Source organism: Schistocerca americana, chromosome 4 (assembly GCF_021461395.2).
Source record: "Schistocerca americana isolate TAMUIC-IGC-003095 chromosome 4, iqSchAmer2.1, whole genome shotgun sequence".
Classification (NCBI taxonomy): domain Eukaryota; kingdom Metazoa; phylum Arthropoda; class Insecta; order Orthoptera; family Acrididae; genus Schistocerca; species Schistocerca americana.
Genome location: NC_060122.1, coordinates 827,200,856 through 827,222,241, shown reverse-complemented (window position 1 = coordinate 827,222,241; position 21,386 = coordinate 827,200,856). Strand labels below are relative to the sequence as shown.

The following is a 21,386-nucleotide window of genomic DNA, read 5'->3' as shown; positions in this document are numbered from 1 at the left end:
CTTTAAAACTGTGTGCCCGACCGAGACTCGAACTCGGGACCTTTGCCTTTCGCGGGCAAGTGCTCTGTGTTGGACCATGTTGTCGCATGCCCATCACTTCTGCTTTGGACTTCACTGCGAGAAGGTCGTGCTTACTTGCATCACAATGGTCACTGTTTCTCTTAAGTGACAAGCTGTTGTGGAATTCTTAGAGCTCTAGTAAGTAAAGCTGTGAGTACCGGGCGTGAGTCGTGCTTCGGTAGCTCAGGTGGTAGAGCGCTTGCCCGTGGAAGGCAAAGGTCCTGAGTTCGAATCTCGGTCGGGCACACAGTTTTAATCTGCCAGGAAGTTTCATATCAGCGCACACTCCGCTGCAGAGTGAAAATCTCATTCTGGATTACCAATTTTAATCATACTCCCCCTTTTCTGCTGTTAGGTGTAACAGTGCTTTTGTCTTCACATCAGTATTTGAATGCCAGTTGCAGTGAAGATTGACTGTTGTTTATTATGTCCATTCATTTTGTACAGAAATAAAATCTAAAATTTTAGGATGAGCTGCTCTGATAACTTGTGAATATAGTGAGTACTGCCTGAATCATTTGTCCTGTTCCCCTGTTCTACCGTCTCACCACCATTCGCTTCCAAATCAAATGAAACACCTTCTTTATGTTGTTACCAGTCTTTTTTACTGGTTAGCTTTATCTTACTCATACTTGAATTTTGGCAAGACTACCACATGACTTGTCTTTTGTGACCACTCATGCAAACATGCACTTGTTCCATTGACCAGTGATTGCCCGTCTTCATCAACTGGCTTGGGTTGCCAGTAGTGTCTGCAGTTCTTGTCAGTGACTGCAGAATGTACATCATGTCGACACAAAGAGTTCATTTGTAGAGAGGCTGCCATTATTACCAGATGTCTAAGGCCAGCTGTAGTGATTTTCCCTTTGTACCTAATGTAATATCTTTTACTCAGTGGTGTGGCTGGATGTATCAAAACACACTGATTGAAATAACAACTGTTTATTACAAGAAACAAACTAGATACTTCTTCTGAGAATAATGTCTACACAACTTGAGAACAGCAACATATCGATGAGCAGGGAAGATTAATGATGACACAAGCCTATGATAAACTTCCAGCACGCTTGAGCAGCTTGGGTCAGCGACTTCTGTTAATCAGTAGAATGAAAAACCAGTCCAAGTTACAAACATTTTTTTCTTGTTTATTATTATTATTATTATTTCTTTTTCATTCATTCGATGACTAATTTCAGGCCGAGATCTATTTTCAAATCATCATAACAAAGCCAAAAAATGGCTTTTCAAAAGATGTCAAAAAATGTGTAATGAACATTTACAGTGCATACAGATAACTGTATCTGTATGCACTGTTAATGTTCATTTCACATTTTTTGACATCTTCAGAAATGCAATTTCTTGACATCGTTATGATGATCTGAAAACGGGTCTCGACCTATGATGATTTCAAAATGGATCTCAGCCCAAAACTAGCCATTGAATGAATAACAAGCAAAAAAAGAAAGAAAAAATATTTGCAACTTGGAATGGTTTGTCATTCTACTGAGGCCAGGACCTCATAGGCAGTAACTGGTGAGGAGCAAGGTGTCTTAACAACATGGCCCCATGAGGCAGTGGGCTTGTGGACAGTCACAGCAAAAACTTTAAAGCTGCACCCTCAGACTGGCAGGACATGATTCAGAATGAGGGTGGCATCTTGGTGGGCAGTGGGAGCAGAAGATTGGTCCATAACAGGAACCTGAATCAGCTGTTGGTTGCTCAGAGCTTGAGATGTAGCCGACCCTCCCTGGGCGGAGCACTTACCTAAGTACGTGCCTGCAGAAGGATGTATGTGTGGCATCATTTGGGCACATGAGTGCACAGACATAAATTAGTACCTGCAACTGTAGCGCTGCGTGCTGCAAGTTGCACGCCCCGTAGTGGCGAGGCTGGTTCCCCCAGATACAGTGGCAGCTTCTGGCAGCTTGATTGTACACAGTACCTTGCATCTTCTATTTGCAGGGACCATGCCTGGCTCCTGTAATATGCACATAATTGTGGTGACTGAAATCTGCGGGAGGCAGCCCTGCATGTACCGCACCTAGATGCAGAATTTTCCAGCAGTTGAAAGGAGAAGAAACATCAAAGATAGTTATTATAATTCAGAAAGCAACTGAATGTGTGATTAAGAAGAGCATTCATCTACAAAACAAACTTGAAGTTACATGATGAACAATCTTGAGAAATAGAAATGGTGTATAAAACATGAAAATTGAAGAAGAAAAAAAAAGTGATTAGTAATGAGAATAATCTTACACACTTTTGTGACTGTGAAGTAATGTCTCACCAGATGTTTTCCCATAATGAAAAAGTGTGGAAATTTCCATGTTACCTATATTTTGTATCACTTTCATGAGATCAGAGAATATCTTCATCTCAAGAGCAAGCAAACATTCTTTTTGCAAAGAGGGTAGATCAGGGAACTGGGGTGAGATGGTAGAACTAGGGGACAGACAGATCAGTCTGTAAGTCTCTCACAGTATTTCCTAGCTATCAAAGCAGCTCATGCCAAAGTGATATAGATTTTATTTCTGTTTAGAATGAATGGTGGGACATACTGAACATTTTAGGTCCAAGCTAATGTATCATCCCTGAAGGCAGAGAAAATATACCATTTCCAGAATGAGATTTTCACTCTGCAGCGGAGTGTGCGCTGATATGAAACTTCCTGGCAAATTAAAACTGTGTGCCCGACCGAGACTCGAACTCGGGAGTTCGAGTCTCGGTCGGGCACACAGTTTTAATCTGCCAGGAAGTTTCAAAATATACCGTTGTATAGGTACTTGCAATCCTGTCTTCTGCTTGCTTTTCAAAACTTGTCAAGTTACTCTTCTATGTAGCTGTGTTTTAAGTGCTAATGGCATAAACTTCAATACTGTTTGCCTGCAATATTCTGTTGTTGTTGTTGTTGTGTTGTTGTGGCCTTCAGTCCTGAGACTGGTTTGATGCAGCTCTCCATGCTACTCTATCCTGTGCAAGCTTCTTCATCTCCCAGTACCTACTGCAACCTACATCCTTCTGAATCTGCTTAGTGTATTCATCTCTTGGTCTCCCTCTACGATTTTTACCCTCCACGCTGCCCTCCAATGCTAAATTTGTGATTCCTTGATGCCTCAGAACATTCTGTTATGTATAAAAAATGATTTTTGGTTTGCCATTTGACACTCTGCTTATTATCATTTACACCACATAGCATGAGCATACTGTGTGATGGAACGGAGGAAAGAGGGGGGAGGGGGCAGATTCCTCTGCTGGTAAAAAAACAATTGTCTTTGTGAACCAAACTCACATCGTGCTCCACCACACATACTATGATGAGGCAGTCCCTTGGTTTAGAAGTAAATAGCTTTATATTCTCTGTACATTTTAGTTATCTAAAGTGACCTACAGACAATCTGATTTGGTCAGGCGGTCGGGTGGACTTCGCCAGGTCAGATGTGTTGTTGGGCCATGTGTAGCTGTGTTGGCTGACAGGTCTCTTGTCAGGTCCCTGTCAGATGGCCATGCCACATGACCACTCAACCACATGACCACATCAGACCATCTGTAATGTTGTCGCATGCCCATCACTTCTGCTTTGGACTTCACTGCGAGAAGGTCATGCTTACTTGCATCACAATGGTCACTGTTTCTCTTAAGTGACAAGCTGTTGTGGAATTCTTAGAGCTCTATAAAGATTCAGTCCAGCACACAGTTTTAATCTGCCAGGAAGTTTCATATCAGTGCACACTCCGCTGCAGAGTGAAAATCTCATTCAAGATTTCAGATGTTTGTTGGTTACTTCTGACAAGCAGTATTGCAACAGGGATGCTAGAAACCCTGCACTACATATCATTGCAGAGAAACTGAAAACAGTTGCAGATATCTGCAACACAGATGAAGGAAATGTGCCATGTTACATGCAGGAAAAGATGTGTTACTGATACCATAAACAAACATGGAAGGTTAACTAAGATGGCAAAGTCATTACTTTCAGGTTGAGGGGAGCCGGGGGCGGAGAGGGGGGGGGGGGGGGGGGGGCAGCTGAGATATATATAGGTGGGCCGTTGGCTTACAACTACAAGAACTGAATGATGTTCACAGATGAATTTCAGAAAAATTAATATCTGATGTTATTTTTATGGAAAATCAGGAAAGCTCACTGTACCATCATCAGTAGTGAATTTAAGTATACCATCCTGTGAGTTAACTGTTGCCTTCACCACCATCATCATCATCACCTTCATCATCAGGCAAGTACAGAATCAGTTGTTCCAGAAGTATATGCAATTCAGCCGTTCAACATTGTTTCAAATATACACAGGTCTGCTGCACAATGTGAAGCAGAAGAACGAGAATCTGAAAACAGTGCTTATACTGTAAATGAATTCAATGTATTTAAGAACACTGGTACACAATAAAGTGTCATTGCACGTAAAATAAATTCTGTGTAAGCGATTTACATTCACAGAAAGTGATTTCTTTCTCCTTGTCTAGTTCCTCTGAACTGCACATATTGATTTGCATGCTTCAGGGATTATTTCTGAAAATAATGATAGAGGGATTGCAGTACCGTATTTAACATCTGCATTGTCTCTTCCAGTAGCCAAAAATGACGCTGTTCTGTTTCAAAATCAGTGGAGAGTCCAAGTACAGCAGTGTAATACAACTGTCGTAATCTGTTGTAATATAATGCAAAACTTGACAATATCCAGTTTTTTCAGTAGCGTTGTATGACTAAACTGTCTTCCTGTAAGTAACCAGGTTTTGGCCTGCATCATTATATTTCTCATGTGAGGTGTTTCAAGCAATCCTACTAGAGCAGTGCCAACTTTCTTTTGTTACAATGGTAAAATGTGATTTATTAGTCTCATTACATACATTGTACAGATCATATGATCTGTTGTACAGGAGACACATCAAGTTTAGCAAATATATAATGTATAATGATTTACAGAAATTCTTTTTACACTATTTTAAGAATAATGCCAATAAATACAACACTAAAATATTTACTATAAATTAACAGTTTACCAGTTTCCATTGTTGTACACAGACAACACTGAAATATTAACTATAGATTTTAATTGTTCAAAGTGTCAGACTGTCTTCCATGAATTCTTCAATGGTGTGGTAACATCTCTCTATTAAAATATTTTGGAGTAAACTTTTCAGCAAACCAAGGTCCATTGTTAATAAGTTTCTTTCTTTTAATTTGTTATATATTTTAGCCCCATGTGCAGTGGTGTCTGAGCATAAGGCTTTAAGTGATGTGAGGGAAATTTGAAGTTTTCCTTGTGACGAGTACCATAGCTATGCTTAAAATGGAACTTTTAAGATTACATTGATTATTAAATACAAAAATCAAAATTTCAAAAATATCCAATGAATTAATCATTAGTATTTTTAATTTCTTGAACAATGGGCAACATGACTCATTTTTGTGGGCAGCACACATTTCTAATGATTTCCTTCAGAAGAATTAGTAGCCTTGTACTGCTTCTAGAGTTTCCCCAGAAAATTATCCCATACCAAATAACATTCAAAATAACTGTGGTAGATTGTCTTTTTTGTGTCCATATGAGTGTCATCAGATAAAATAAACATTGCAAAAGCTAGGGAATTTAATTTATGTGCCAGGAAGTCTATATGTGTCTTCCAGTTTAAGCTTTTATCGAGGTTTAGGCCTAAGAATTTAAAATGGCTCACTTCTGTCATCAGTTGATTATTATGGGCTATTTGTACAGGACATATTGCTGATGATTTAGAGACAAATTGCTTTATCTGGGACTTGGTGACATTGAGCTTAAGTCCATTTTTATGGAACCAGGATTCCAGTTTCCCCAGAACATTTTCTATACTATCTGGAATTTTTTCTATTGTATCATTTTCTATCAGGACTGAGGTGTCATCTGCAAACAAGACTGAATGAGCATTGATATTTAATGCTAAATCATTTATATACAACAAGAACAGGTGGGGACCCAGTGTTGAACCCTGTGGAACTCCTTGGGAAATTTTTTTCCATTCGAAATGGTAGTTAACTGAATTTTATGTTAAAATAACTCTTTGTTTCCTTTCTGTCAGATAAGGAGTTGAACCACTGTAATACAGTATCTTCGATCCCATAGCTCTTCAGTTTGTGAAGTAATAATGAGTTGTTCACTGACTCAAAGGGTTTCATTAGATCACTTTTGTACCCTGGTCTAGTGATGTGCCTATGTTTTCTGTAAATGGTGCTGTTTCCTCTTTGAAAACCAAACTGATTTTTACAAATAATGTCATTTACTGTTTTCTGGTTGTTTTGCCACAAGTTTTTCAAATATTTTCAATATTTTAAACAAGAAGGAGAGAGACAGAGCGGTAGTTTCCCATATCTTCTGATGATCACTTTTTAAATAATGGATTAATCTCTGCATATTTTAGGACAGCTGGAAAATACCCATGTTCAAAGGACTGGTTTACAATAACAGTCCGTGGGTATGAAATAATATGGCGTTCTGCCTTGATTGCCGTGGAAGGTATTCCATCCCATCCGGTTGAATATTTGTTTTTTAATGATAATATTGTATCTTCCTCATCTTTCTGAATGATTTGTCTGAATTTTTTAAAACAAATGCCTGAAAATTATGTTTCCTGATGTGCTGTCAAGCCTGCGTCAGATTTTGCTATATTGGCAAAGAAATCATTGAAGCAGTTTGACACTTGAACATGATTTACAATAATATCACTCTGAAACCTAATTTGAGAAATTTCTTGTCTTTTAACATTGACTCCCAACTCTGATGTCACAACAGACCAGACTGTCTTTGCTTTATTTCTTTGTTTGTTTACGAATATACTATTTGCCAGTTCTTTTGCTTCCAGTATCACTTTTTTGAATATAGTCTTATGGTGCTTAACATAAGTTACAAAATTAGGGTTTCTATTTACTTTGAGCTCATTGTGCAGCTGTCTTTTTCTGGCACTTGAAATTTTTATGCCTGGTGTAATCTAATTTCGTTTATTCCTGACTCTCTTTTGATAAAATATTGGGGGAAATGTTTCATTGAATAACCTAAAAAAACAATTTAAGATGCATGGCATGTGCACGTCTTCTCGACAGAAGCAAAGCACTGACTGGCAGAATCAGGCCCTACATCAGGCCGTGCGGGTGCCACACATGACTGCTGGGTCCACTGTTGAGCTGATAGCTCAGGTCATCTGAAGCTGACTTAAAGGTTCTTTCAGCTCCCTGCCAGAGGAGTAGAATTATCACAGAAGTGATTCACAATTCCTGATCAGTAAGCAAGATTGAGCCATGTTCCTAACTGAACATATGTCAAATTTCCTATTGCTTCATGACGGCGTATGTTCTTCATAACATCTTGCTCTCATTCTGTTTTTGAATTTGTATGATGAGTGAGCATTTGATTACTGTTCAGTACCATAGATGCCAGGTTACAGTCTTCTCCCTTTCATCTGTCTCGAATTCAAGCAAATTAGTGTGCATGGTCTATACATTAATAATTTTTTTAAAGACATCTTTTGAATTGTTACTGAAAATTAGCACATAATTCATATGAATGGCAACTATTAAAATTTTATTTGTGCCATTAGCTGTAAAATTGTATGTTTATTCTCTACTGGTTTCGATTGTTACAATCATCTTTGCAGGTGAAAAAGGGTATGCATTGCAGTTTTGGCTACTGGAAGAGAGAATGCAGTCAGTTTTTCCTGTAAAGGTGATTGTAATGATCAAAACAGGAGCAGAATAAAATACAGTTGTACAGCTGATGACACAAATATTTTTTTTTTTTTTTTTATTATCCTAACAGCTGTAGACAGTTGCCTACGAAAAGCTCTATTAACTGTTAAAATATCTGAACTTTGAGATTTGTAATAGAGACAGAACAAGGTGTTGATTTTTTTAGGTTTGGATTCAACAGTGTTCTGTCTAATTTCAGTTTCAGCATCAGCTGCTCTGCTTCAATTCATATATTGCATTTTTTAGTCTTTTAATATCTAATCTTGTACTGTTACTAGAACTGACAGCCCTTCAGAAACTAGGACACATCATCATCATCATCATCATCATCATCATCATTATCATACAGTCCATTCCGATGAATCATGTACTTTAACAGTATATTGGAAGTAGGATAAGTCAAATTTGAGAGGTGGGGAGGGGGTAGAATAAAGAAAAATTTCAATTTACAAATTACAGTAACATACAAATGACAAACAACACAAAATTAAATGGTATAAATTGTCCATTACTACAAATTTACAAATACTGTGTTTTATAATTCAGTAATTATTCATTTCTGACTAAAAGCACTCTTACTTCAGAAATAACTCAAGGTTATGTATATAGAAATTTTCGTGTCCTTGCAGTTTTAACTCAGTAATTAGGTGTTGAATAATTTTTACTGTTATATATGAAACACTTTTTGGTGCTGCACTGCTCTACTACCTCGAAACATATGGATCTTACAGGTATTTCTTGTGTGGTTATGCATATGTTTATGTTATTGTAGTTCCCCACTTCTCTTAAAAGGTACTCATTTGTAAAGAGAACAGATTAATGTCTGTAAATGATTGGAAAGTGTATTATTTTCAACTGTGTGAAATGTGTTCTGCATGTTTCAAGTTTCTTTAAGTTGCAAATAGTCTTGACAGCTGTTTTAGTCCTTTCTGAAGTAATACTTCAAAGTACGCATGATATTTCAGACTCACCATAGTCCATTCTAGACTTTGGTTCAGCACAAAGACCATAACAAACTTTTGAAAGATTTGTTTCAGGAGGTTTCACATGAGAGTCCCATTCTAAATTGTTTTGTCACCATATTCTAGAACATGAATTTCACTAACCGATTTCTGTAAAGTATTTTTAAGACATAGTATTGCATCAAATGCTTGCAGGTATAGGGAAGAGTGGAATATTATAGAAACAATTTTTTCTTGTGTTAGTATACTGAAGAACATGTACACCAGTGCTGCAGTTTGCATTACACTTCATCAGGATAATGAGGAATTTAATACTGAAAGAGCAAAACAAAGCTCCACCATTTTGGCGTCAGATGAGCCAATCGGGAATGACTGACTATTGTGTCATCCTCAGTCGATGGCACCACTTAGATGCAGTGTAGAGGAGGCAGAAAGACTCCATGTCACAAAAGCTATTCCAATCAGTTCTAAAGGAAGTTTTCAGAATCTTAAACTGGGAACATGGAGGAGGAATACTTGTGAATAGAATATATCTGAATTATCTTTGTTTTGCTGATGACAATGGACTCATTGCCCCATGTGCAGATAAATTTCAACAGCAAATGGAGTATTTAATTGAAAAAACTTGAAAGGAAACCTGAAAATCATTTGCAATGAAACTAAAATAATATATAACCAACACACTGAACATAAAATAATACAAATTAGGAATGAAATCATAGAACCAGTGTATTATAAGTTTCACTATATATCTCAATAGAAAAGTGATTTATTACATAAGACATGGACTTTAAATGCGAAAACAAGTAAAAAATTTAGGGTTGTTCAGTGAGTGGTGGAGAGATGGATGTTGGGAATTATTGGAAGAGACAGGAAAACAAACAAATGGATTATCATACAGACTGCAGTGAAAGGCATAACTATGACTATAATGGAAATGAAGTGGGTGGACAGAACATGCAGCAAGGCAAAGGGAGTAGATTGTAATGATTTTACATTCACACCGCAAATTAATTTTCAAATGTGGTTACATGCTGAACAATACTAATTTTTTTTAATATACAGATGTCAGTTACTAATTCCTACTCACCATCTTTTACACAGTACTATAATAGAAATTCTTCTGCAGAATAGAAGGAGTTGTCAAGAAGAAACTCTTTCACTTTGTTTTCAAATTTTACTTTGCTGTCTGTCAGACATTTTAATCACTGGGTAAGTATAAAAAATTTTAATTGCGGCATTGTTCATCCGTTTTTGTGCTAAAGGCAACATTAATATGGATTAATGAATTCCATTTTTGCTTCTGGAGTTGTGATTTTGTACATCATTATTCATTTTGAAATGTAGTGGATTATTTAGAACAAACTTCATGAGTGAATAAATGCACTGTGAAGCAGCAGTCAGAGTGCCCAACTCCTTTAACAGATGTCTATAAGATGATCATAGGTGAGCACCACATATTATTCTTATAGCACATTTTTGCACAATGAACATTTTCTTTCTTAAAGATGAGTTTCCCTGAACATTGTTCTGTATGGCATTATTCAATGAAAATAAGCATGTCAACTTACTGATTTGTGCCTCCCTATGATTTGCAATGATTCTGTGTGCAAATGTGGCTGAACTAAGTTGTTTTAGGAGTTCCAAAATGTGCTTTTTCTGGTTTAAATTCTAATCAATATGGACACCTAATAATTTTGAAGTATCCATCCTATTTATTATTTCCACACCAAGTGTTACACTTATCATTGTGAAGAACCCCTAGATGTGCAGAACTGAGTATGTTGTGTCTTTTGAAAATTAAGGGTGAGACCATATGCAGAAAACCAATCAATGTTACTGCTAAGAATACTGTTTACCATGTCTACTGTTTCTGTACATATGCTTGGACTGATTACAATACTAGTGTCATTTGCAAAAAGAACTAATTGAATGGCTGATCCTTCTTTCAGTATTTCTCATCCTCTTTACAAAAATGTTTTTGAGGCTGGAAAATTCTAGTATAAAACATTCACTTGTGAGTGCTTTTATCAACTTTCCCAAATTTCTTCCCCACTTGCTAAATATGTCTGTTACATCTATCTTAGAAATGACATATTGTACCATGTGAAGCTGCTGTATAATTCAACTTTATCTGCACGACTGTTATTAGTCAGAGACTATTTTCCAGTACAAATTCTTCTTAATAGCAGGTGTGTGTGCGTTTCTCCTCTCTCTCTCTCTCTCTCTCTCTCTCTCTCTCTCTCTCTCTCTCTCTCTCACTTCCTCCCCCCCCCCCCCCCCCTCCCTCCGTCCTCCTCTCTCAGAATATGGTATCTGACTGAAACCAGTCACACAATTACACATTTAATGTTTCTTTATTCTGAATTTGGGCTTAGTGATGTGGTATCATTTGTTTATGTGACCTTCTGCTCTCTAGTATTAAGATTTGACACCATCCATGCAAAGCAGAATGCCTTTAACATCACACCATTTTAATTTCCTTGGTAGAATTTTCTCATCTTCACAGCTGAAGCAAGATCACAGAAAATGCCAGTAGGCTATGTTTCACACTTTGTTCTACCAGCACTATCCACAACACATGAAAAAAAATTAATGTCATGGTGGAGAGAATAATCCACTTACCACTATCTGATAAGAATACTGAAATAGAATTAAATACATTGGGATTCATAGTGTGCCATGGAACTTCAACTTCTCAAATTAAACTCAGAAAATGAGTACAGAGTGACATTTATTAGAACATTAATATTACATTTATCTAGTATGTTACCAAAATCCTCATAAAAAACCCTCCACAGAAAAGATAATATTATAAGCTTCTGGAGCAGGAACAGTTTGTGAGCAATAAGCTCTATGGAAAGACAAAGTTCATAGTGCTTCAGCTCCACTGAAATTCAAAGGCAACATCACACAGGTTCCTTAACACATATTTTCAAAGATATATGTTATCTCACATTTCACAGTGTTAATAACAACTTTGATATACTAACAGGACATTTACAGTACCAAAACGAGTGCAGCTAAGAATTATTCCAACACAGATTTTAGTGTAAACCTTTCATGTACTCCCAGGTGTTCTATATTCACACATCTCGATATTATAATTTTCTACAGAGGACACGCTGCACTCTTGTTAGAAAGTTTTCACTTAATACCAGTAATGACTAAAATCTGAAACCAGCAAAAGCATTACTGAAATGAAAAACTACAATATAATTCATTCATTAATAAATTTAAAATCACATTAAGATAGGAACAGCAAGATACAAAACAAACAGTTTCGTAACTTGCGAGCATTGTCGAAGTGGCTCATGCAGTTGCATCTTTTGTTACCAGCATTGTACATTTCCACTCATCTAGCTGCCATTACTTGTTTGGGCCTTTCTGTTACTGTCCACATAGATGACTGGTACTTACCATACTTAAGTTCTTCTGAAATGTGATACAGCTCCTGGTGCCCAGCAAGAGCTTCTAAGCCATGTAGCCAGGCCATAAACATGTTGTCAACATAACGATAAAATTAAGACAGATGATGGGGAGATCTTGAACACTTCCTTGAAGATGTGAACAATATGCACCCAAATATCTAGTTCACTGCCGATACAGAGACAGAAGAAAGGTTGCCATTTTTACATGTTTTGTACAAGTTAAGTCAGATGGGTGACTTGGACATATTAAAAATTGAGAACTGGGGAAATCTGCAGTTCCTGAGTACAGCCTCACAGACAAACATAAAATACTGTTTGATGAAATGAAAGTTTTGTCCCAGGCTCCCAGGCAGTTTCTGATGAAAACAATGGAGGTGATCATCAAAAGCTTGAGGCTGAACCCTGAATTGAAATGGCAAAAAGTCCAAGAGTGTTTTACACGACAACCGCTGTGAAAGACTTAGTTCTCATTGCTTGTATTTTACTACAATTCATCATCCAGCCCAGAATAAAGCAGTTGTAAATGCATAGGTACACAGAGCAAAAACTCTTTCTGATGAGTATTACTTGGATTCCAAAACTAATCATCTATGTAGGTGTCCTGAAAGAACAGCTATAGTTCACATGACATGAAGCCACCCTTCTCCTAGAAAATGAAACATGAAAATGTTGAGCACTTACCAAGATGAGCTACCAATTGTATTCCTTCCTTTCTGCTCTGCTACACCCAGCAAAATAGGCAGACTCCTGGGAAGACAAGGTATAAGAGCTATTTTCTGATGTCCTAAGAAGATAAAGAAGATGCTACACCCTGTTAAGGACAGTCTTACCCTCAGGATCCCTGGTATTTATAACATTCCTTGTGAGTGCAGTAGTAATTACACCAGTCAGTCCATTCGCACCACTTCCGCCTGCTGCACACAACTTCAGCAATCAGTGGCATATTAAAAATTGAGAACTGGGGAAATCTGCAGTTCCTGAGTACAGCCTCACAGACAAACATAAAATACTGTTTGATGAAATGAAAGTTTTGTCCCAGGCTCCCACATTGTAGGAATCTGTAAATTAAAGAGGCTGTAGAAATAAGAAAGTGTGACAGGGACTTCAACCATGACAGCGGCTATAACCTTAGTGGTGCATGAAAGCAATCTCTCTATGCAGAGAAGAGGCAGAGATATTTATTGCAATTGTCATGCTGCTAGGAGAGCAGTGGTGCCACCAGCACAGACATTGACACCATCTACAATGGTGTTACTTAATTACCAACCAATCAGAAGTGAGCTGTGGACTATATAAGGCCACACAGCAGCAGTTTTGACAGACAGTTGTTTCTGATGAAAACAATGGAGGTGATCATCAAAAGCTTGAGGCTGAACCCTGAATTGAAATGGCAAAAAGTCCAAGAGTGTTTTACACGACAGCCGCTGTGAAAGACTTAGTTCTCATTGCTTGTATTTTACTACAATTTACAAATGTTCTTTTTGCATTAAAATTGTACTATATTCATAATGTTGTACAATAGGTAATGGAAAGTGATCTCTGACAGCAAAGGTTGTACAGTTAAAAATAAATTATACAGTTGCGTGACATATTACAATATCTCATCTCTGCAGTTTATCAAAGCTGTGGAACATAGTCAACAAAACTGTATTACATGCATCATTATTTCTTGCAGATTTTTGTATTTGATCCAGAATGAATTTTCACTCTGCAGTGGAGTGTGCTGTGAGTTTAATCTTGCTGGCAGATTAAAACTGTGCACTGACAGGCACTCGAAGATGGGACCTTTGCCTTTCACAGGCAAGTGCTGTACTGACGGAGCTATCCAACCAGGACTCATCACCCACACTCACAGCTCTGCTTTTTCCTGTACCTCATCTCCTACCTTGCCCTTGAAAGGCAGAGCTCGAGATTCACACGCGGGTCTGGCACAGAGTTTTAATCTGCCAGGAAGTTTTCAAATCAGCACACACTTTGCTGCAGAGTGAAAATTCATTCTGGAAAAAATTCCCCAGCCTGTGGCTAAGCCATGTCTCTACAATATACTTTCTCCACAGAATGCTTGTCACCTGAAGCTTGCAAGAGAACTGTGAAGTTTGGAAAGTAGGTGATGAGTTACATTTGTATTTGATATGTCTTATTTTTATTAATATAAATATGTAATTGAATAGCAAGAGTTTTACAACACTTGCATTTTAGAATTGATTAAAAATTAACATATATGTCACCGTAAGATTACTTTCTCTTGCAGAGGTTGCATACGGAGCTATCATTACACTGAAGAACCATCGTACAGGTGGTGGATACCTTCACTCACATTGGCATCTTTATCCAGAAGGTGTAGGTGCACGCCAACAGCAGGTGAATGAGTCATATAATGCAATCAGTTGGTCATTGTTACAATTCATCAGAGGACATAAAGATCATAATCCTCAACAAAAAATGAGAAATTTTGTAGTTTCAACAGTGCAATTTATCTTTTGAATTAGCTAATTCTTTCCTAGCAGCCTCAGTAAAAAATTATTTATTATTATATACTATTTATTTTTATTTGTGTGAAGCTATATTTTACTGGGCCAATAAATGTTAAGCCAAATGATGGAGAATCTGCATCTGGAACAATAAATTCTCAACTCATGTTTTCTGAATGTTATTACATTTCATCATGGCTATCAACAACTCATGCAGGAACACCCATAGCTGGCCCATGTAGATATGGGGAAAAGAACTAGACATGGAATCTGAAATTTATGGAACTTTTTGAGCAATCCCATCATTGGAAAGATAAAGATGATTACAAAAATAGAAGACAGTAAGGAATAATGTATTATGAGGGTTGAATGAAAACTAATGCTTCCATCTTCGTTAATTGGGTTTGAATGGGAATATTTTAATAAATCAAACACAGAAATAATACTTAGAATGTGATCTTTAATTACCAATATTCACTTTTCCACATAATCATCAGCCAATTGGATACATTTCTGCCAACGATGAACAAGTTTTCTGATGCCGTCACAGAAGAAGTTGACACTCTGTTTCTGCAACCACAGTCTCACAATTCTCCCAACGTCTTCATCAGAAGCATAATGATGTCCTCGCAGATCGTCTTTCATTATTGGAAACAGATAGAAGTCAGACGGTGCTAGATCTGGACTGTATGGAGGATGCTGTATTGTGGTGTGGTTCAGTTTCTGAAGTTCTGCAGTGGTGGCACGTGAAGTGTGTAGTTTGGCATTGTCATGCTACAGGAAAACATTTTCCTTTTCTTTTAGGACCCTTGTTAGCCATGGTTTCAGAGTTTGCAGCATTGTGATGTAACGCTCTGAAATTATTATTGTACCATGATCAAGGAAATCAACACTGATAACACCATCTGCATCCCAGAACACTGTGGTCGTAATGGGTTACCCACATTTCATCTCCTGTCATAATTGAATGGAGAAAGGCATCACTTTCATTCTTGTAACGCGAAAAGAGTTCCTGGCAAATTTCAAGCCCGTGCACTTTCATTTCAGGAGTCAGCATCCAGGGTACCCATCATGCACAGATCTTCCAAAAGCCAAGCAAAGCACTAATGTAACCCACACGTTCTACACATTCTAGTGAAATGCCGATTGTGCTCGCAATTTCTCTCTGAGGATACGGTGATCATCCTGAATCAATCTGTCAACATTTTGGTTGTGAAACTCGGTGGTTGCTGTCACAGGCCGTCCAACTCTTTGTTTGTCATGCAGATCAAATGTTCCCACCTCAACATCTTTAAACTTACTCACCCATCGATGCACAGTACTTACATCAACACAATCACCATAAACTGCTTTCATTCTCTGATGAATCTCCTTTGGGGAAAGACACCTTCTGCTGTCAAGAATTCAATGACTCCATGTTGCTTAAATCGCGTTGACCGACTGTCTGTGCAGGGTTCCTTGCTTTACTCTGTAACAACACAACCGTTCAGTACTATGACTTCCCACCAACTGGAGCTGTAAAGAAGAGGCTATGGAACAAGTCAGTACCTGCTGCATACCAATGCTGGCAACTGTTGAAGGTGGATGCATTACTTTTCAGCCAACCCTCGTAGTTATAGAGACTGCAAAAACCACTTGGAGCGTTGGATCAGGAAAGCAAAAGGTTTAGGTAAAAGAGCACAAGTAATAATGGATTAATTTAAATTCTTACCTCTTACCTGAACTTTACATCTTCATCTTACTACTCTGTGGTGCATGGAAGAGGGTACTTCCCATTTACCACATATTAGAGTTTCTTCTCGTTCCTTTCATATATGAAACACAGGAAGAATGCTTAAATGCTTCTGTGCACACTGTGATTAATCTTGGCTTTTCAGCCCTGATGGGAGCTATATTAGGAATCTGTAGTATATTCCTAAATTCCTCATGTAATACTGATTCTTGAAACTATTAAAATTGACTTTCGTCGGATAGCTGCCATCTGTCTTCAGGTGTATACCAGATCAGGTCTTCCAGCACTTCTGTGTCAGTCTCTGCCTTAGGTTCTAGTAACATTGATAGACTGCTGCTCACCACACAGAGGAGGGATCGAGTTGCAGATAGGCACAGGGGAGAAGGATGCTAAAATATTTAAGGTTTCAGATGAAGCCTGGTGTGGCGATTGAACACTCTAACCTTGTATACCAGTAACACAACCAGTTTGTAGTTGCAACACTTCTTTACTGATTACACATACACATGAATTCATCAGCAGTAATAATCAATTAACAACATTTGTATATCAAGGCCCTATCCACAATTAGTATTTACAATATTAACCATCACACTTGTGACAACAACCCCTTTATGTGCCAGTAACAACAGATAACAAAATGTTTACAATGTCAGCTATCGCCTTTCTCACTCAGTTTTACACTTGCTGAAAATGTAAAATTAATTTGATGCTATCTGACCTGAAGGGTACTATTAATTATTCTGTTTACACTTAGCATTCTACTACACTTAACGTCCGGAAGATTCTAGACTTTATGCAAAAACGTCAATTTGATGAACATGTGATGGACGCGAGCAAACGTTAATCTATTACGATTTCCCAAACACACGATCGAAAGGGTGAACTTATACTCAACTTTGGGCAGTAGGAAATCTTCTGGTTAAAACAAGCCTCTCGTTGAATGGAATAGAGAAATCGTGCCTTAACGGGGTCCGGACGGCCCTGAGTTCAAATCCTGAGATTGCCGCCACACTGCAAGCTCACGGGGCGAGGTTTGCTCACGTTGACCACTATACATGTTTCTGAAAACAGGAAAACATGAGTGGCAGACACACTGTAGTATATACAAGTTACACAAATATATATATAGAAAAGCAATACCTTAATATAAACATTCCACTAGTTAACCAATGAACAGAATTAAGGAGCTTAGTTTCCTTTGATAAAAAAAAAAGTCTAGATACTATGTGGAAAGATGTGCCAGTCCACACCCAATGACTTAAGGTAATCTGTCTTTACTGAATGGCTGACACCACATAAATCAAACGTGCAGTATCTAACGAGACATTCAACCTTCAGATAGGTAGTTGAAATTCCAATAGGAAACTAATGTCACTTCAATACACACAATAAATTATTAAGAAACAACAATTCCAATAGGAAACTAATGTCACTTCAATACACACAATAAATTATTAAGAAACAACAACTACGACTAATTCGTAAAACCAGAAAATTCTAAATCTATAACTAAATTAAGAAATGACGTTCAAGTGAACCAGCTACCTTCAGCGTGCCACTAAGCACCAAATCCAAACTTACAAATGCGAGGCGCTATTTCTAGCCACTTTAGTAACATAATTTCATGGCCGTTCCAGAACATAACTTGCCTCACCACCATTGCAGTGAATGTTTTGCTGGCCACTAGCACGAGCAACTGCAACAGTCAACAGCCCTTAAGTACACAATAACATTCACTATACATAGAAGGAGGAACCCACCATGAAAGCTTGGCGATTAATTTTTTCTTCTTCATGTGAAATTCACACACCATCCATCCACCTAGCTCTCAAGGTATTAGCAAATCCTGGTCACCACTGGCCTGCCGTGACAATACAACTTTATCACTTTCCGGCAGCGACCCATGTTTCTTCATTGCTCCAACTCGACTGGTCCTCACGGCATATGGCCGTGCCACGTGACATGATGTCGCCAACTCCCCACAATGACAACATCGTCACGCCACAGACTGACTTGGCTCATGCGTGGACCCAGTCTGCTCGACTTGCGCATGCGCGCCACCGTAAATAGCCTGCCTCAAAGACGCAAAGAGAACAAGGCACAGGGACAATGATCAAAGATGGAAGTAAGAATCGATATTGCCTGGTGCCAGAAACCCACCGGCTCAAAGCCCTTATTCAGAAGTAGAAAAGAGAGTCATACATACTGTGTTAAAGTGCACGCACATGCACATGCACGCACACATGCACACGAACGTGCTCATGCATGCGCGCGCGAAGCACACACACACACACACACACACACACACACACACACACACACACACACACACACAAAACGGCCGCAGTCTCAGGGTACTGAGGCCCATCTCATTCTTTATTTATTTTTATTTATTTATTTATTTATTGTTCCGTGAGACCAAATTAAGGAGAAGTCTCCATGGTCGTGGAATGAGTCAATACATGAAATTATAACACGATATTAGAAACAGATAAAATGAAATATAAAAAAACATATTCAGGTGACAAGTCGTAAGTTTAAATGAAGAAAATCAACAATGTAACACTGGAATTTGCTTAATTTTTTAGCTCTTCCAGGAGCTCCTCGACAGAATAGAAGGAGTGGGCCATGAGGAAACTCTTCAGTTTAGACTTAAAAGAGTTTGGGCTACTGCTAAGATTTTTGAGTTCTTGTGGTAGCTTATTGAAAATGGATGCAACAGAATACTGCATTCCTTTCTGCACAAGAGTCAAGAAAGTGCACTCTACAAGCCTAGTATTAACTGAGTGAAAGCTGCTAACTCTTGGGAGGAGGAGGAGGAGGAGATTAGTGTTTAACGTCCCGTCGACAATGAGGTCATTAGAGACGGAGCGCAAGCTCGGGTGAGGGAAGGATGGGGAAGGAAATCGGCCATGCCCTTTCAAAGGAACCATCCCGGCATTTGCCTGAAGTGATTTAGGGAAATCACGGAAAACCTAAATCAGGATGGCCGGAGACGGGATTGAACCATTGTCCTCCCGAATGCGAGTCCAGTGTGCTAACCACTGCGCCACCTCGCTCGGTGCTAACTCTTGGGAATAGGCTAATATTGCTAACAACAAACGACATTAAAGAAAATATATATACTGTGAGGGCAATGTCAGAATTCCCCACGGATTCCACTGTATCCGTTATTAGAGGTTCTATTTTCTATCAAGTCATTAACATACAACATGAACAGTAAGCATCGCAATACATTTACCTGGGGCATACCTGAAGTTACATTTACATCTGTCCATAACATCCATCCAAGGTAACACACTCCACCCTCCCTACCACCCCTCGTCACAGACATTTTTGATACTCCATATGGCCATTCTTTCATTAATAAGCGTTTGTGCACTACTGAGTAAAAAGCAAGAAAAATTGCTTATATCTGACTGCCTTGACCTGTGACTTTTTGGACGTCTTGTGAGACAAGCAGGAATTGGCTATCGCATGACTGATGTTTTCAGAATCCATGCTGATTGCCATGGAGGAGGTGCTTCTGTTTTAAATATCTCATTATGTTTGAGCTCAGAATGTTCTTGTATTGACAAAAGGCTCGAAGTTCATGGTTCTTTTCCATCCTGTCCATGCTCTTAGTGCTCCCTCAACAAGAACTTAGTAAGCAGTTGTTCTTTTTGTGCTTCACGTAACATTCAAGAATCGCAAGAGGAGGAGGTATACTAGGAAAAAGCCGGAAAGTATGGGAAGATTTCATTTGGATTACATCATGGTCAAACAGAGATTCCAAAATCAGTTGCTGGATTGTAAGGTGTACCCAGGAGCAAATATAGACTCAGATCACAATGTAGTAATGGTGAAGAATAGGCTGAACCTTACAAGACTAGTCAAGAAGAATCAGTATGCAAAGAAATGGGATACCAAAGAACCAAGGAAAGAAGAGATACACTTGAAGTTCTCTATGTCTATAGATACTGAGATAAGGCAGTACAGTTGAAGAGAAATGGACATCTCTAAATAGGGCATTTGCAGAAGTTGGAAAGGAAAACGTAGGTACAAAGAAGGTAACTGCGAAGAAACCATGGGTAACAGAAGAAATACTTCAGCTGATCGATGAAAGAAGGAAGTACAAAAATGTTTAGGGAAATTCAGGAATACAGAAATACAAGTTGCTGAGAAATTAAATAAATAAGAAGTCCAGGGAAGCTAAGACAAAATGGCTGCATGAAAAATGTGAAGAAATCAAAAAAGAAATGATTGTCAGAAGGAAAGTTGAAATAACCTTCGGTGAAATTAAAGGCAAGAGTGGTAACATTAAGAGTGCAATGGGAATTTCACTGTTAAATGCAGAGGAGAGAGCGGATAGATTCAAAAAGTAAATTGAAGGCTTCCATGAGGGGAAAAATTTGTCTGGCGTGATAGAAGAAGAAACAGGAGTCGATTTAGAGGAGATAGGGGATCCAGTATTAGAATCAGAATTTAAAAGAGCTTCAGAAGACTTTAGATGATATAAGGCAGAAAGGATAGATAACGTTCCGTCAGAATTTCTGAAATCAATGGGGGAAGTGGTAACAAAACAACTGTTGATGCTGGTGTGTAGAATGTATGAGTCTGGCGATATACGATCTGACTTTCAGAAAAATATCATCCACACAATTTTGAAGACTGAAAGAGCTGACATGTGCGAGAATTGTTGCACAATCACCTTAACAGCTCATGCATCCAAATTGCTGACAAGAATAATATACAGAAGAATGGAAAAGAAAATTGAGGATGTGTTATGTGATGACCAATTTGGCTTTAGGGAAGGTAAAGGCACCAGAGTGGCAATCCTGATTTTGCAACTGATAATGGAAGCAAGACTAAAGAAAAATCAGGACACATTGATAGAATTTGTTAATCTGGAAAAAAGCATTCAACAATGTCAACTGGTGCAAGATGTTCGAAATTCTGAGGAAAATAGGGGTAAGCTGTAGGGAGAGACAGGCGATGTACAACATGTACAAGAGCCAAAAA

At 38.3% G+C, this 21,386-nt stretch overlaps 1 protein-coding gene across 5 annotated transcripts in view; it reads left to right on the top strand.

Annotated features, from left to right (window-relative positions):
- The window catches only part of LOC124612316 (protein O-mannosyl-transferase 2), a 192,500-nt gene that overhangs the window by 141,350 nt on the left and 29,764 nt on the right, over positions 1 to 21,386 (top strand). For all 5 annotated transcript variants that reach the window (XM_047140443.1, XM_047140444.1, XM_047140445.1 and 2 more), the window contains one exon: positions 14,431 to 14,540. In XM_047140443.1, coding sequence (XP_046996399.1) covers positions 14,431 to 14,540 — 110 coding nt within the window. The remainder of the gene's footprint in view (positions 1 to 14,430; positions 14,541 to 21,386) is intronic.